The sequence below is a fragment of the Glandiceps talaboti genome, chromosome 22, assembly GCF_964340395.1.
Source record: "Glandiceps talaboti chromosome 22, keGlaTala1.1, whole genome shotgun sequence".
NCBI classification, from domain to species: domain Eukaryota; kingdom Metazoa; phylum Hemichordata; class Enteropneusta; family Spengelidae; genus Glandiceps; species Glandiceps talaboti.
In genome coordinates, this window is record NC_135570.1 from 14,957,917 (window position 1) to 14,975,613 (window position 17,697).

At 33.5% G+C, this 17,697-nt stretch overlaps 1 protein-coding gene across 6 annotated transcripts in view; it reads left to right on the forward strand.

The window, feature by feature from the left end:
* The window catches only part of LOC144452256 (calcium/calmodulin-dependent protein kinase type II subunit delta-like), a 113,431-nt gene that overhangs the window by 50,862 nt on the left and 44,872 nt on the right, over positions 1–17,697 (forward strand). For all 6 annotated transcript variants that reach the window (XM_078143313.1, XM_078143314.1, XM_078143315.1 and 3 more), the window contains exon 4: positions 17,109–17,163. In XM_078143313.1, coding sequence (XP_077999439.1) covers positions 17,109–17,163 — 55 coding nt within the window. The remainder of the gene's footprint in view (positions 1–17,108; positions 17,164–17,697) is intronic.

Here is a 17,697-nt window from a genome sequence, read left to right on the forward strand (position 1 = left end):
CTGTCCACCTTCCATCAGAACAGATTATATAAAACATACAAGTTGTACTCACGGCGCTATGTCTGATGTCTTAACCTGTTGACCTGTGTAGGTGAACTTGCTAAGAAATTTACCATAAGGTGGTTTAATCTGTTAACCTTTGTGGGTAAACTAAGATATATGTATATGCCATGCTGTGGTTTAGTCTGTTAACATGTATATAGGTCTGTTAACATGTATCTAATCACCAAGAAACACTTGATACACTCCTTGCTGAGTGTTAAATTAATCCTCAGTGAAATTCATTGCATGAATTTGAAATTCCTGTGGTGGTATCAGGACATATGTACCCACAATTTAAAAAACTCTGAAAGACTTCATTTCAGTTATGAATTTTATTTCATTATTTCCAGTGGTGTGTTTTTCTGCAATGAAAATATTTTGATACATAGGAATGATGCGGAATCAGCAAAAAATTCTGTCCCGGAAAAACAGCCAGTTTCTCTTTCCAGTGGAAGTTGGATCCTATGCATGTATCTGCTTTACAATGTACATGTATATTTACTGTAGCAAGACAATTCTATTTCCAATGTGTATATATGAATAGATGAACTACAATAGATATAAGTTTAAATTGCAATTTGACGTTTGAATATAAATGTAATGATTCAGAAATAATTACAAAATTATCACACACCAGCAGTTCAATGTAGTAAATAGCATAGTTGAACTGCTTTTGTCTTATCACCTTTAATAGTAAATTATTTGACCCACCATGATAATGAACATTTTTGGTCAATATAATGAAGATTTGATGTAATAAATATGAAAACGAAGACGTTTGTGACTTTTAAAAGTCAGCATGCTATTTCCGTGCCCTTTTTCGCATTACATCAAATGGTCTCCACAGTGTTTGCTGTCAAGTTCATTTACCAAATCTCATTTACTTTCAATGAATGATTCATAACTAGAATGCAGAGGAATATATTTCTACATCCATAATAGAATATTGACATTTAGGTAACAATTTTCTCACAAAAGATGTGATCAATTTTTGAAGGTCAACTATCCATCTTTTCTATAGCGTTAGCCACAAAATTGACAATTTTATCCATGGTTTATCACCCAATGGGCTCAGCATAAACAATGACGCATGTTGTATCTATTATTAGCCAATTGTTCCATAGAAACCAAAACATTATGTTGTTAGGTAGGAGATTACAGTGAGATGGTGATGGGTGATCCAGTTGCGTTTAGTGAAGTGAAACCGCAGTGTTTATTTGATGGGTGGCAAAGTCCTCTATCGACAACTTTGATGCATGAAATGTAGAAGAAATGGTGACCGACTGTAAGATAAATCAGACTTGATTTACATAATGTATCACAGGACGTTTCCTTTTATCAATTTGTTAACAATGGTAGGTTTTCATTGTAGGATGTTGTAAAACACAGTTGTGTAGCAATTTAGTGAATTTTGACAAGAAACCTCGGCTAATTTAAATATCAGGTATTGTATAAACTAGTGCGCATATCTTATCATTAAAAACCGACAAAATAAAAACGTCCTTCTATTTATTTTGTTGTGTATTTCAAAGATAATACAGACAAGAGTGATTCAATAACACAGAACGAGAATAATGAAAAGCGACAACAGGAACAAGCACACCATCCTTTGTCGTATTGGAACCGGTGTTTATCACTAATTCTCTTGTCTATGATTTGGTATATATGGTTTCCATGGTTATTGATGACTACTAGTTATAGGTGAATGCAGTTGTCTTGAGTAGTCATAGTAGGGTGGTTGTCGTGGTAGCCATACTTATGTGGTTGCCATGGTATTGACTTCCTAGTTGTATGGTTGTCTTTGTGTTGTTGAGTAGTCATAGTTGCATGGTTGTCATGGTAGCTATGTGGTTGCCTTGGTATTGACTATTCCTAGTTCAGAGCTGTATGGTTGCCATTGTACTGACAACTCATAGTTGTATGGTTGCCATGGTTTTGTAGACTTCTGCATCATTTGTTAAAAAACATTATAGAGATAAAACAACATCTGTGGTAAGTCAAGTGTTCTTTAGTGTTGTGTCTTTTGTACATACATACTTACATACATACATACATACATACATACATACATACATACTTACATACATACATACATACATACATACATACATACATACATACATACATACATACATACATACATACATACATACATACATACATACATACATACATACATACATACATAAACACATGCACAAATGCATGCATGCATACACACATACATGTACATACATACATACACACACATACATACATGTACATACATACACACACATACATGTACACACATACACACACACACATACATATATACAACTAATGGATACGTGACTGAGTTTATGCTTATACAAATATGCAGGCATCAAAACTATAACAATACCATTTCAAATCACTTTTACCAACATAATGTTCCTATTCATATAAAATAAACTCAACTGTTACAGATAATAATGGATTTTAATGACTTCCCCCATTTAATGCCCTCTTTTATTCATCACACATTTCGGAATTAACTGTCAATTACAGCTTTTGATGAAATTTTCTGAAATAGAATTGCCTGGCAGGTTTTATTTATGGGATAGGGGTGGGGATGTTCATTTGCATACCGTATAGCTAAATACTCAAATCTTGATATGCGATTATTACTGTGTATGATAATAACATTGCAATGAAGTTACAGCTAAAATGATGTTGGTTTGGTGTTTCACTCATGGAACATTACATTTTTGACACAAAGATTGACATATTTCAACTCTCTAGAACAATAACAGAGAGACACAATAAACACAGCAGGATCCTTTGCCCAATCACATTGAACACCGATAAGCATTACTATTCTTTCACAGTTTAGTAATACAGGCTTCTAATGAAAACATTACACATGGACTTGATGATTTTAATGACAGCAATTGTTTATTTTTTAACATAATCAACATATCAACTTCACTACTTCTACATCCCCACTGTTCACAGCAGCTATGTAATTGTTTCTTTTGCATTACAAGTTGTCTGAGGGTGTGTAAAAAACGTCATGTTACATGAGTGAATCACCACACCAACATCTTAAACTTATGGTGACTTTCTTTGACTCAGTAATACCTTAAAGACCGTAAATGTTTGTGTAAATAAAATGAAGCAAAAATAATTCAAAGGAAGGCATTTTATTCTATACATGAGATTTTGAAGAATAACAGAGAGGAGGAAATGTCAGATTGATTAATATTAATAATCAACCTAAATGGAACACAGGTAGATTATAGATATGTAAGAATTTCAACAAGAATAACGTTGTGATGCTACAACCAAAGATACATTATGCATAAATTGTAGGAATTCTTCTATCGAGAGACACCTGGAGATTTCTAAATAAGAACATCAAAGTGAATCATGCAACATATGTTCATGTTAGAGAGATTCTGTGTTCTACTATTTATGAAAAGATCAATAGTGAAAAAAATGGACCATCTAATTATAAGCAATGTGTGTGCAAGCAGATGTGAGGTGGATTTATTTCTTAGAGACGCAGGTGTGAGCAAGTGAAATAGATAACAAATCTCAAAAAAAATAATGAAAGAAATTTTAATATATCTGAAAGACATCAGTGCTTTGTTTTCCTTTCGGGTAGTAAAGTAGGTAAAAATAACCCTCGTTCCCCAGGTGCTTTTGCTTGGATTCCCATCACAGTGACACTGCAAGGCATGGGCATCTATATGCAAGTTTTACCAGATTTCTGCTGATGGGTACCCAAACCTGAAAATCAAGAACACAGTGTACAGTACGTTATATTTTAGACATGTAAATTCCTATCTTTTCATGCACTTAGATGTACCTGTGCATTATTTCTGAACTTCTTGTTCTCTTGAATGGAATTGTTTCACAATTTGAGTATGAAATAATGATGTGTTTATATAAAATAGAGGGATTTATTTTTCAATTTGAAGTATGAAAGCATCCTGTCTAGCAGGACTACGTCTGTCTTTTGTGTATGTGTCTTGTACAGGTATAGATTTGATATAAACTCATTCTGTAGATTTGAACAAATTAAAGCGTTATTCATGTCTACTGCAGTCATCCCCCAAAATCAATTTAGATCCCCAAGGCTTTATTTCCTTCAAAATCAATGCCTGGAAACTAATCAATGTGCCAGTCTCTAGTAGTTATGAATTGAAACTTGTGTAGTTCACTTTAGTTATCAATATGGACTTATTTGTGAGACAATAGGGCATCAAGCATCATGTTGTCCTGTCCAACTGATTCATTGCTATCCTGTCCTACTGATTCAATGCTATCCTGTCCTACTGATTCATTGCTATCCTGTCCTACTGATTCAATGCTATCCTGTCCAGCTGAGTTCATGTTGTCCTGTCCAAACTGATTCATTGCTATCCTGTCCTACTGATTCAATGCTATCCTGTCCAGCTGAGTTCATGTTGTCCTGTCCTACTGATTCATTGCTATCCTGTCCAGCTGAGTTCATGTTGTCCTGTCCTACTGATTCATTGCTATCCTGTCCTACTGATTCAATGCTATCCTGTCCAGCTGAGTTCATGTTGTCCTGTCCTACTGATTCATTGCTATCCTGTCCAGCTGAGTTCATGTTGTCCTGTCCTACTGATTCATTGCTATCCTGTCCAGCTGAGTTCATGTTGTCCTGTCCAAACTGATTCATTGCTATCCTGTCCTACTGATTCAATGCTATCCTGTCCAGCTGAGTTCATGTTGTCCTGTCCTACTGATTCATTGCTATCCTGTCCAGCTGAGTTCATGTTGTCCTGTCCTACTGATTCATTGCTATCCTGTCCAACTGATTCATTGCTATCCTGTCCAGCTGAGTTCATGTTGTCCTGTCCTACTGATTCATTGCTATCCTGTCCAGCTGAGTTCATGTTGTCCTGTCCTACTGATTCATTGCTATCCTGTCCAGCTGAGTTCATGTTGTCCTGTCCTACTGATTCATTGCTATCCTGTCCTACTGATTCAATGCTATCCTGTCCAGCTGAGTTCATGTTGTCCTGTCCTACTGATTCATTGCTATCCTGTCCTACTGATTCAATGCTATCCTGTCCAGCTGAGTTCATGTTGTCCTGTCCAACTGATTCATTGCTATCCTGTCCTACTGATTCATTGCTATCCTGTCCTACTGATTCATTGCTATCCTGTCCAGCTGAGTTCATGTTGTCCTGTCCTACTGATTCATTGCTATCCTGTCCTACTGATTCATTGCTATCCTGTCCAGCTGAGTTCATGTTGTCCTGTTCTACTGATTCATTGCTATCCTGTCCTACTGATTCATTGCTATCCTGTCCAACTGATTCATTGCTACCTGTCCAGCTGAGTTCATGTTGTCCATGTCAGCAAAAATTCTTTTTGTTTAATTTTACTGAATTCTTATATTTTCACCAACAGTGTCTTCTTTTCTTCCAGAATTCTTGATGTTTAATTGGTTTTTTTCCTGACAGATAATCATGAAATAATTGATTGCTTCTGTCAAAATTGTAATTTTATCATTAATTATTTCAATTCAACTTGCCAGAATTACAAGAGAAGGTATAATCATACACGACTTAGTTAGATGTATTTTGGAATTCTCTCAAATTTTGCTGTTTTTATTTTTGGGCCAAATTACAAAAGACATTAATGGCATTTATTAAAATTTCAGGGAAATGTGTTGGTATAAAGTACATTCATTATTAAATAAAGAAACAAATAAGAATAATTTCATTTATTAAAAACAAAATTGTAATCCAAATCCAAGAAAAAAAACATTTAACAGGTAAAGAAAAAATACTGCTAACTATAGTCTGTTTAATAATGAGTGAAACTAAGAGGAAATGATTGATTTTTTTGGACACACAGCCAAAAGATACAAGTGATCTTTTGCAAAGCTGTTCATTAGTCATGTAAGATAATCGAATCTAAAGCTGCATTTAGTTGTCTTGTTTTTCTGCTCAATCCAATTAAACTTCATTGACAAGCTGTCGGACAGGAATCTAAATTTGACTGCAAGTATCAGCCATCTTTAATCCTATCCCCTGCAGGGAACAAGCTGATCAAATTTTGGACACAAAATTTTCCATTCAGGTTGTATTTGTAATTTTCAGGGTCTTAACTGGAAGACGATTTCGATTTTGCACAAACGTGGACCAATTTTTTTGAGAAAATTTCAGAAAGATCACATTGAAATATCTAATCACAAATTTGACCCTGTTCATCCTGAAGAACATCGGTGTATAGTTTGGATATAAAAAATTTGCAGGTAGATTTTATCTGTAATTTTCAACATCTAGACAGAGTAAAAAACTCTGCTAATTCTGCCTTTGAGGTTAACGCTATCCAATTTTTTGAGAAAATTTTGGAAAGATGTCACTGAAAATTATAGGAATATGTTTGACATGACAAAGATTTTGATGTTTAACATTTTTGGAGAAAATTTTGTAAAGATAACACTATGTGAAGATTATATGTGAGAAGGTTCATATCAGGGGTGATTTCTTTTCTTAAGTACTGGAGTGCTCCTGAGAAAGATTTGGGCAAATATTGATGTTGGATTAACAGTTTTGGAGAAAATTTAGAAAGATAACATGATAATGTATAATGTATGTAGAGGTAATTAATGTTGATGTCTTTTGAGAATCAGTACAATGGCCGTGTGCCTCCTGAAAAAAAAAGACCTTTAAAAATGTTGATGCAGGATCAGATGCTAGCAGGTAATTGGCATACTTTGAGTAATCTCTGATAGTCCTCCCACCTTGTATTAGGTACAAATGTACATAGGATAGCAGCCTTCATATTGTCCTTCTATATGCATCATCTCTGTTTACCTACCTGCAGGCAGGGTGCCATGGAAACCATGAATTAATATCAGGATTCCAACTCATGATACCTTTTATGGATAGAGCATAGATCCTTCAGGATAAATCGTTCAGTTTCCATAGCAATGTTAACTTGTTTTTTTCATAAATGGGTAAAGTTCCTTGACGTTGGTTCTTTTTGACGTCAGGTGTTATGAAATTCATATTGTAAGGTATTATTTTAGAGAACGGCAAATATCAGTATTTTGGTTCATCAGAAATTATCACGTCGTTAAAATATTAACTGTGTATTTTTGAGAAAATAAAATTGGTAATCAAACCTTTACAGTTAGTATTTATAATTTCTTGATTGTAATTTGGTATTTGCTCTTTGAATATTTATGAATTAATATGTGGCTGTTTCAATTATGAAATTTTATGAAATTGAAATGCAGTTGTATGAAATTAAAACATTCTTGTTTCTATGTGATTACTTTATGAAATTAATATGTACCAGTTTCAATTTCAAATTGTGTAAGATTTTAAATGCACCAATTTCCAAAATTGTTTGAGGGTTAAAAAACCAAATTGACTGGAATTTTGTTATTATTATAATGTACTAGGAAATGCAAAATTTTGCTATAAAATAGGTCCCCAACACCAATACTGCCCTCAACGTTTATACTGTCTGTCATCCTGAAAATAATAATTGATAACACCTTCCAGATTAATTTCGGGAATTCCGATGGCGTTAGGAAATGAAAAAATATTGGTCATTATTTTGATCAATTTTCCAATGATCAAAATATCACCAATATTTTGGTCATTGCAAAAGTGTTGGCCATCACTTTGGTCACAGTTGAATTTTATACGTTGATCAATTTCAACAAAGTATAGATGAATTATATCAAGATTAAGTAATGTTAGGATATATACATGCTGTGATTAATGTTTGCTTTGCTTTGAAATATAAAAAAAGAGACGTTTTCTGAAAGCTATCATAATTTCCCAAATTAATCTGGAAGGAGATTTTGTGATATTATATGATTCATCTAAAACTATTACTGAGATGAGTTTCATTTACAGAATTTTTAATTTATTATTTATGATATGATGTGGTTATACTGTCATGTGAAGTAGGCTGACTGTCTTATGAGATGAGTGTAAACCCACGTACATAGTGATGGTAATATATCATCATTTACGTGAAATAGAAACAGAAATCAAATTAAGAGAAAGGCAGAAACACTAATTGGATTTTATAGGCAGCTCTGAACACAGTTTAACTTTACATGCATCTTTCATGTCCACTCATCATCTTTGTTTTTATGCCATAATGGTATAGCCCAGATCCATCTGTCCCTTCCATCAGTGGTTGAGTCCAGTGTTTCAGTGCAGCCATGTGCCCCTTTCTATAATGGTTCAACCGCGTTTCAACTGACTCAAAGGCTGTACATGTACAAAAAATATATCCATAGTCAAGTTCATTGTCAACCAGTAGTAACCTGTCACATGAAAATTCTGCCCATGGTGAACTTGAAGATATGTCCTGTCAAAAAATAGTTCAAATCGATATTATTAAAACATCACCTGCACCATGTTCCATAGGGAGCCAATTTAAAACTCAGTTTTCATTTTTGGAAGGTTTGATCTTCAACTGGGCTATTACTTTCAATAAAATATCCTGTCATGTCAGAGTTTTCCGAGACAAAAATGATATACTTTCAGTGCTTTTGTAATGGGGTGTGCGGCATGCTCCCTACATGTATGGTTTTTGCGATGTGTATTACAGGCTTATTACAAGAAGGCTTTTAGTAGGTCACTTATTTCATCTTGAGTCTTTTATATTTTAAAGTCAGAAATCAATATTAATAAATGAGTATGTCAAAATCAATAATGGCCATTTATGACTTATAATTACAAGTATGAGTAATAAGTCGACATATGAATATTTATGAAATGAAAAACATCCGTAACTTTGTAAAAAGTAGACTGCAGATTTTTTATCCAATCAGCAACTGTTAATTATGTATGTATTACAATAATAATATCAGTATTAATGATATATAGTTCAGAAATTCAGTATTGTCAGATGCACGAAAAAACCAAAGTATTATAAAGAGAACCCTACTATGTTGTTTGGTAGGGTCAAAGGTCAAACTCAGCCTCGCCATTCATAGAGTGTGCATGTCACTGTTAGACTCAATCTGATTAAAATCTGATGTGGTGAAAGCGGCTAGATACCTTTGTTTATTTCTGTTTCCATTGTTTTGTTCCGAGTGATCGCCGCCTTCCCACATCTGAACCTGTGTAATAGACAATCGCGTTTGAATCTCGCGCTTTCGATTGGCCAATCAGGATGAGGGTTACGTTGGCAGCTGCACACACTGGAGAAATTGAAGCGTGCTGATTGGTTGTGAAAACCTTACAATATTGTCGACATTCAATGGGATTGCCTATTACACTGGTTCAGATGTGGGAAGGCGGCGATCACTCGGAACAAAACAAACAATACAAAACGATGAAAACAGAGGTAAATAAAGGCATCTAGCTGCTTTCACCACATCAGATTTTAATCAGATTGTGTTAGACTGTATGTAAGAAGGGTCACCAAGGCTGGCTATATCCAATCAGATTTGTGTTCTTAAACAGTTGATGACAGTAAAGTATTTTTCTATCAATTATTTGGTAAAATACAAAAATATTCACTTGGACTGACTAAATAAGAGTCTAACCTACTTCTTAGTGTGACCTGTGTTAGTGAGAGTCTGACATATACACTTATGTATGATTAATTATTTGACCAGAGTGTAGTAGTAAGTTAGTAGGTAAATTCTACCTCAGTTTCAAGTCACTGTACCAGTGTGTCGTACCAGTACTTTTCGTGTTAAAGGGCAGTAAAAAGGTAAAATCTACCTGAGTTCTTCCAGTCAATTTACCAGGGTTCCCTACCAGTGTTTTTGTTAAGGGCAGTATAAAGGTCAAATCTACCTGAGTTCTTCCCAGTCAGTTTACCAGGGTTCCCTGCCAGTGTTTTTGTTAAGGGGCTGTAAGAAGGTAAAATCTACCTGAGTTCCTCCAGTCAATTTACCAGGGTTCTCTAACTAAATTATGGTGCAGTGTTTTCAAAACTATGCCATATATGTTTTCTTTGTAAACTGCACAGTGCACTTTTGATGCTTGACATTTTGTATTAGAGTTACATTTTTCAAAGAATTGATGACAGTAAAGTAACATCTTTCTTATTGCCTCACTCTGTAGGATGGTAACTGTTTATCGGCTTAAAACGTGCTAAAAGGTGGACAAGGTCAAAATAGTTGTTGCTTCCGTGTACCATGAATTATGGTTGAAATATTGTATATGGTATATGTGTGTTCATAAATGTCATACATGAGGGTAACAATAGACACTTAATGTCATTTTGGAATGACTAAAATTCCACATAACAAAACCAGTACTATAAATACCAAAGGATTACTATGTTATTGATTAGTTAATATACATAAATTCATTGAAAGGCTATGTCCGTTCTCTATTAAAACATACTTAAAATAACAGGTTTATGTCTGGTTGCCAGGAAAAAATGTCAGCTGTTAATATTCGCATAACGTTGATTGCACAGTATTATTAAAACATTTAGTTAAGTGATATATTTAAAATTTGCATAATCAACACTTCTTGATGTTTTTGAGCTTTGTACAACTTTACTCGCAACAGTGAAATTTCTCAACTTTTCAAAATAAATACTTTGATAAAATAGCTTGCTGTAGCTTCAGGAATTTTATGTGTAGTATTAGATGAAAATGTCTGCTCATACAGTCGAAAAATTTCTTGGAAGCGAATCAAATTTTCAAATTTTTGCCTGAAACCTCATCAGCATCATCAGGAGTATACTACTCTGCATAGAAATTTTCATTCCAAAGTAGGAACCCAGATTCCATGAACATTCATTCCCACAGGAATTTTATGCTTCTAGTTAGACGCAGTCTTGTACATAGATGTACAAGAATGAAGCTGTAAAAACTTGAAAAACAAGATTACATTTTCCGGCATTTCAGCAGTCATAATGGTCACCATTTTTTTTATAGCAGTTGTCTCGGATTGTCATTCGCTTTCAGCCGTTCTGATTGCCACTATTTTTCAGCATTAGTGATTGTCATTTTTTAACAGTCGTGAATCTTTAGAACTGTCAGATTCGGCATTTCAGCAGTCATAATGGCCACCATTTTTTTATAGCGGTTGTCTCGGATTGTCATTTGCTTTCAGCCGTTCTGATTGCCACTATTTTTCAGCATTAGTGATTGTCATTTTTTAACAGTCGTGAATCTTTAGAACTGTCAGATTGCTTATAAAGAGAGTTCAAATAGACTGCTGCACTTTTAGTTCATGATGAATACTTCAAGTCAAATAGATACAGTTGACTGTCATTCCAGAAGCTGACTGAAAAATAACTTTTTGTGTGTTATGTGAGGAATCTATATATTGTAGAAGGAGTTCAGTATGTAATCAATGTGAAAATATGCAATAGGTCCTGTCTAACCAAGCTAATAGTGTTTTCAGCATGTACATGTACTTTAACTGTCATCCAGGCCTGTTATTTCAAAATATACTTTAACTCACACCCAGGCCTGTTATTTCAAAATATACTTTAACTGTCATCCAGGCCTGTTATTTCAAAATATACTTTAACTCACATCCAGGCCTGTTATTTCAAAATATACTTTAACTCACACCCAGGCCTGTTATTTCAAAATATATTTTAACGCACATCCAGGCCTGTTATTTCTAAATATACTTTAACTCACACCCAGACCTGTTATTTCAAAATATACTTTAACTCACATCCAGACCTGTTATTTCTAAATATACTTTAACTCACACCCAGACCTGTTATTTCAAAATATACTTTAACTCACACCCAGACCTGTTATTTCAAAATATACTTTAACTCACACCCAGACCTGTTATTTCAAAATATACTTTAACTCACATCCAGACCTGTTATTTCAAAATATACTTTAACTCACACCCAGACCTGTTATTTCAAAATATACTTTAACTCACACCCAGGCCTGTTATTTCAAAATATACTTTAACTCACATCCAGACCTGTTATTTCTAAATATACTTTAACTCACATCCAGACCTGTTATTTCAAAATATACTTTAACTCACACCCAGACCTGTTATTTCTAAATATACTTTAACTCACATCCGGGCCTGTTATTTCTAAATATACTTTAACTTATGTCAAAATCAAGACAGATCAGATTTGCCTGAAATGCTACACAAGTCAGTCAGTCTAAACTATACTATAACTCATACCCATAGCATACCATACTACTACCTATCTCATTAAACAGCCTACACATAAATGTTCACATGATATGCAAACATCAATCAAATAACCTATAGTTGCCATCATGTTTCCCCACCATGATTCTTTGAATAAAAATTCTATTATACATGTACGATTTTGATTTGTTTCAATATGTATTCTGACAAAGTTGTAGTAATAAAAATTTATGGGACTGTTCTCAGAAAACATTGTTGAAAAGTATATCAAAAATACATGTGGTGTATCAACATTTTATCATCAAAAATATGATTTGTAAAGATTAATTCCACACCTGCTTGTAAATGAAGTACATGTAATATTCTAATGAGTTGTACTAGAAAATATATAACCATGTGGATGTAACCAATCAAACTCCCACTTATAAAGACATTTGATATAGCCAATCAAACTCCTGCTTACATTTGTATTTATAAAGACATATTGTGTTTGCCTAAACTTAGCTGAAATAGAAGAACAAAATCTATCCGCATAACCTTGCGGATATAAGTTCATCAAATTTGGATGTACATGTACATATATAATGGCAGAGTCTGTTTCAAGTTATTTTATCAATAGCAACCTGTCCCCTGTGGCTATAGTGATGTTATTTGTACAGTAATGGCTTTTCTGTCATTTTGTGAGATCAATTATGGACCTTCTTGGTCACATAGGCCAAGATTAAACTAAATTACAAAAATGTATGTAGTTTACCTTGTGAGCATTTGTGTCTTTTCAATAACCTTTAGGATTCAAACCTAAGGTTGAGCATGTTGTGTGCAGTCAATTTTTGCGCAGTCGATTTTTTTTGTAGTTTGGATCCAAGATGGCTGCCATCAAATAACAAGTTCCTCATATCAAGATGGCTCCCATCTAACAACAAACATGGTTTTTCTTTGCCATACACTAGTAAATTGCATCAATTTTCCATCACAGTTTCATTTGAAAGCGATCAGAAATAAAATGGTGTGATAGTCTATCATAACCAGGTATTGTTTGTTTGGCTATTTTTGAGTGGTGCAGTTCTGTAATACAAACTGTATCTAATAATTCATAGTGATCAACTGTTTGATGCATTTTGAAAAAATGAGATTAACTGTTAGATGCATTCTGAAAAAAAATTAATGTTCTTTGTCCTTTTTCACCAACTTGAATAATCATATAGTACTAGTAAAGGTATCAATAAAGATTGATATTTGTGCAATGTTTGATTGCCATGTAAATGTTACCAAAATATAACAACAATTTTATATTTGTTGATGTTCATAGTTGCATGATTTTTTCCATATTTTATAGACATCTGTTAATAAAGTGATATTTAAGTTCACCATCATATTTGCAGTTATTGATAATGAACACTTTTCTCCAGGCTGAATATTTATAACTAATCTCACAGTTACAATGTAGTAGGAGTAGTTTTCCACCTAAAAAGGTATTTTTTTTAAAATTGTAGAGTAAAGGAAATCTGTGCATGTAGTAATGTTTTTACTAATCAATACAAAACGACGTTAAGGGATGTATTTATCCTTTCCCATAACTATCCCTCACTGCCTAGCTGAATCATAAAAAATATACATGATAATATATCAAATATACAGTTGGTTCACTTTTCTTTAATTTCTTAAAGACATATTTATACCTCAATTTAATTGTAAAATATATAGGACACTTTTTTGGCAAATATTTATTACGTTGTCCATGGTGAACTAAGTCAGTACTTTACTGTATCACTGATTCATGTCACATGATTTAGCTAAAATATTCGTCAAATTGTAAAAATCCTGTCAGCTTGTGCAGGTGTGTGTCTGAGGAATCTGTGCGTCTAAACCAAAAATACAAACAACGTACAAGTCGTAGTTCGACGTACAAGTCGTAGTCCGTCACTTGTGAAGGAAAGTCAGGGTCACTACCTTCTCATATAACACTTCTCTAATCTTACACTGATTAAACTAATAAGCGACATTCTGTTCATGACTTTAAAGATTACACTCGATGTAAGTGAGTGTAAAGTCCACCTTGGAAGTAAGGCTAGGATGATGAAGTCGTCATGACAACAGGATTGCGCTGTAGGATTCGATGATGGGAGTCCTCATCATCAATAAGATCTTTGTCTAGTAGTTGCCATCATACAAACACATTAATGCATTTGATGACCCTATTGTGTGCGTTCCACTTAAATACCAAATGTCATGTAACCATACCGACCAAGCTCAGCCATGATCTCGTCATGATAAGAAACTAATATATTAAAGGTGCTGTCACAACTCTGTAGGTCTCACAAGAATGAAGCCAGAAATTCTAGAATTACAAAATTTAGTTGAGATTATTAATTTTAGAAAAGTGTTTCTGTTAATCTTTAACTTCAGACATTATTTTCATTTTAATATGGTTTGTATTCAAGTTGATTCGAGCTTAGAAGTAAATATCAAATTATCCATGTAGTATGGATGGAATAGCTACATTCCTAATGCCAATGCCAATATTTGGGTTATCCCTAAACATTATATCATCTCATCATTCATTCACTTAGTTTTTATCTTAAAACCACAGACCCCTTTACCGAATATCAGGCTGTGTTATTTTTCATTGTGCTAGTGGGAAAATGTGTTCTTTGTTGCGAGCATGTGATTTAATTTGATTATAAGTTGGATGTGAGGCTATAGATGTATAACATTTACTAATGATGATTTAAAATGTTTAGATATTAAATTAGTATAAAGATTAACAAGTCACTCTGGATATGAAAGAAAAATAAGACGAACACCCATACATGCATACATACGCACGTACGCACGCACACACACACGCATGCACGCACGCATGCACACACACACGCATTCAGATCTGGTCCACATTCTTTTAATTTGGAAAGTTTTTTTGCACTATTTTCATGTAGTGTATGCTTTTAGGTTGCAGCAGAGGAAAACTATATAAAAAATAAAATTTGATTTTTACCAACACAAGTATTTTACATGGAATTCTGTGTTCATTGTTGATAACAATGGAGTCAATTATGCACTGGAAATAAAACACAATACAAGTTGCTATACTCAAGAATTGAACTATTAGCCATGATGACTCAAGTGGTAATGAGGAGTGTGCAGAAAGAGATTTTAATGAAATAAGATTAAAAAACATGAGATCAGATGTGTAGAGAGAGAGTGAGAATCCCTCCCAGCAGATAATGATTCACTATTTAGCAGACAATACGTCAAAGTGTGATGAGTATGTGGACAATGAATGCCAATTAGCTGAAAATATGTCAAAAGTGACGATATTTGTTAATGTCACAAAAGCATAGTAATTAGACATCCTGTATGAAATATGTCAAATTATGATGTAGAGATAGTGATGTCTTATGAAATATCAGAATTATGACTTGAGTATTGATAATGAATATATAATTTTCACGTATCACATACAAAAAAAATTATTTTTGAGTTTTTAGAATTTTTTCAAAATTATAACATTGGTTTCAGAAATGAATGTACAATTATGATCTTAAGGCATCAGAATGAAAGAACTTTGAGTATTTTCAGAATTAATATGGTTTAGTCAGAACGATAGTATGTAAGCATAAGGAACATACAGCCAGCATTTTGATTTTGAGATTTCAAATATATTGGCAGAATCATGGTGTGGGTGTTAGAATTGTTTATGATATAAATAATATATATTTGAGTTTTTATAAATATTTGTAGAAATATGATGTATGGAAAATATACACCGGAATTTTTATGCACAGGTGTTTGAAACATTGAATGAATTTTAATGTACTATGCTAATAAGGGGGGAGAAATATACATAGAATTTTATGAACAGGTGTTTGAAACATTGAATGAATTTTAATGTACTATGCTAATAAGGGGGGAGAAATATACATAGAATTTTTATGAACAGGTGTTTGAAACATTGATTGAATTTTAATGTACTATGCTTGTAAATAGGAAATTTATTATATTTGCTATGGACAGGTGTTTGAAACATTCAATGAATTCAAATATACGGATGTGAATTAATTTTTATGCACAGGTTTTTAAAAAACATTCAATAAATTTAAATGTATGCATGTCAGAAGTGTAATTTCTGTGCACTGGTGTTTGAAATATTCAATGAATTCAAATGAATTGTGAGAAATGTGAATTAGAATCAGAAAACACTGACTTTTGCACAGATGAACTTTCATCATAATATGAATTATGATGGATAGGTGACAGACATATGCAGAAAACTATGATAAAAGAGTATTACATTAAATATGCATGTAAAGTTAAGATGTATGCAGTATACAAAATTAAGAATCTTAGATGTATTGTATATTTAAGCAATAAACCAACCCCTGGGGATGGTATACCAAGAGGTTTTGACCAGTGAACGAAATATATGCACGAGCGATAGCGAGTGCATATATTGAGTTCACTGGTCAAAACCGAGGGTGTATAACGGACTACAATGTTCATAGACGAACAGTAAACATCAAAATTTGGACGTGTGCCAACTATGCATTATCGCTCATTTTAGATGCGCTAGTTTGATGTCTAGACCAATCAGATATCTTGATTTGCGCCATCAATATACTGGTATAATATAATATCATATACTGGTACCTATAGTTTCAATGATGAACCAGGGACATAATTTGTAAGAGTGAGTGTTTCATAGACTCTCCATGGGGTCAGAGTTACAAATTAAAATGTCTGCTCACAGAGTCAACAAATCATGGAAGTGATTCTGTGTGAATCTTCTTGCACATTTTGTGCCCCTAACAAGATAATACACCCCTGACAAGGTATCAGTAAAAATTTTGGATTTACTACCAAAGATTGTTGACTCTGTGAATAGAAATTTGTAGTCATAATTTTATGACCATTGATAGGGAATTATTAAAGATGGATAATAAATATACTTATGATATGTCTTATTTTGTTCTTTTCTAGTTCGACTCCATGATAGTATCGCTGAAGAAGGATTTCATTATCTTGTCTTTGATTTGTAAGTATTAGTTTTCTCATTTCCATACACACACTTAAAATGTTTTGAAATACAGCTATACGAAATGTAATCATATTCCTGGTTTCCTGTGTTCCACTTTCATTTGCAATTGCACCGTGGAACTTTAGTAAACATCAGTGCTTGTATTAAAAAATGGTACAGCGATGCTCATGATCACTTCAAATGGAACCCTGTCCAAACATTTTTTACCTCGTATCTCTGTATTTATTACAGTGTTCTGTCCTAAAATGGAATCCTGTCCAAACTCATTCACGTCATATCTTTATATTTATTATGGTGTTCCACCCTAAAATGAGAAGTGTACAATCATAATCACTTCAAGTGGAACCCTGTCCAAACACATTTTACCTTGTATCTCTGTATTTATTATGGTGTTCCACTCAAAAATGAGAAGTGTTTACACTTTTCTCTAAGTTCTACTTTATACTGGAAAGCATGAATAATAAGTTAACCCATCTGTTCCCGGCTTTTCAGCACGCCTCTGCCATAACGTTTAATAATATTGTAGGCATG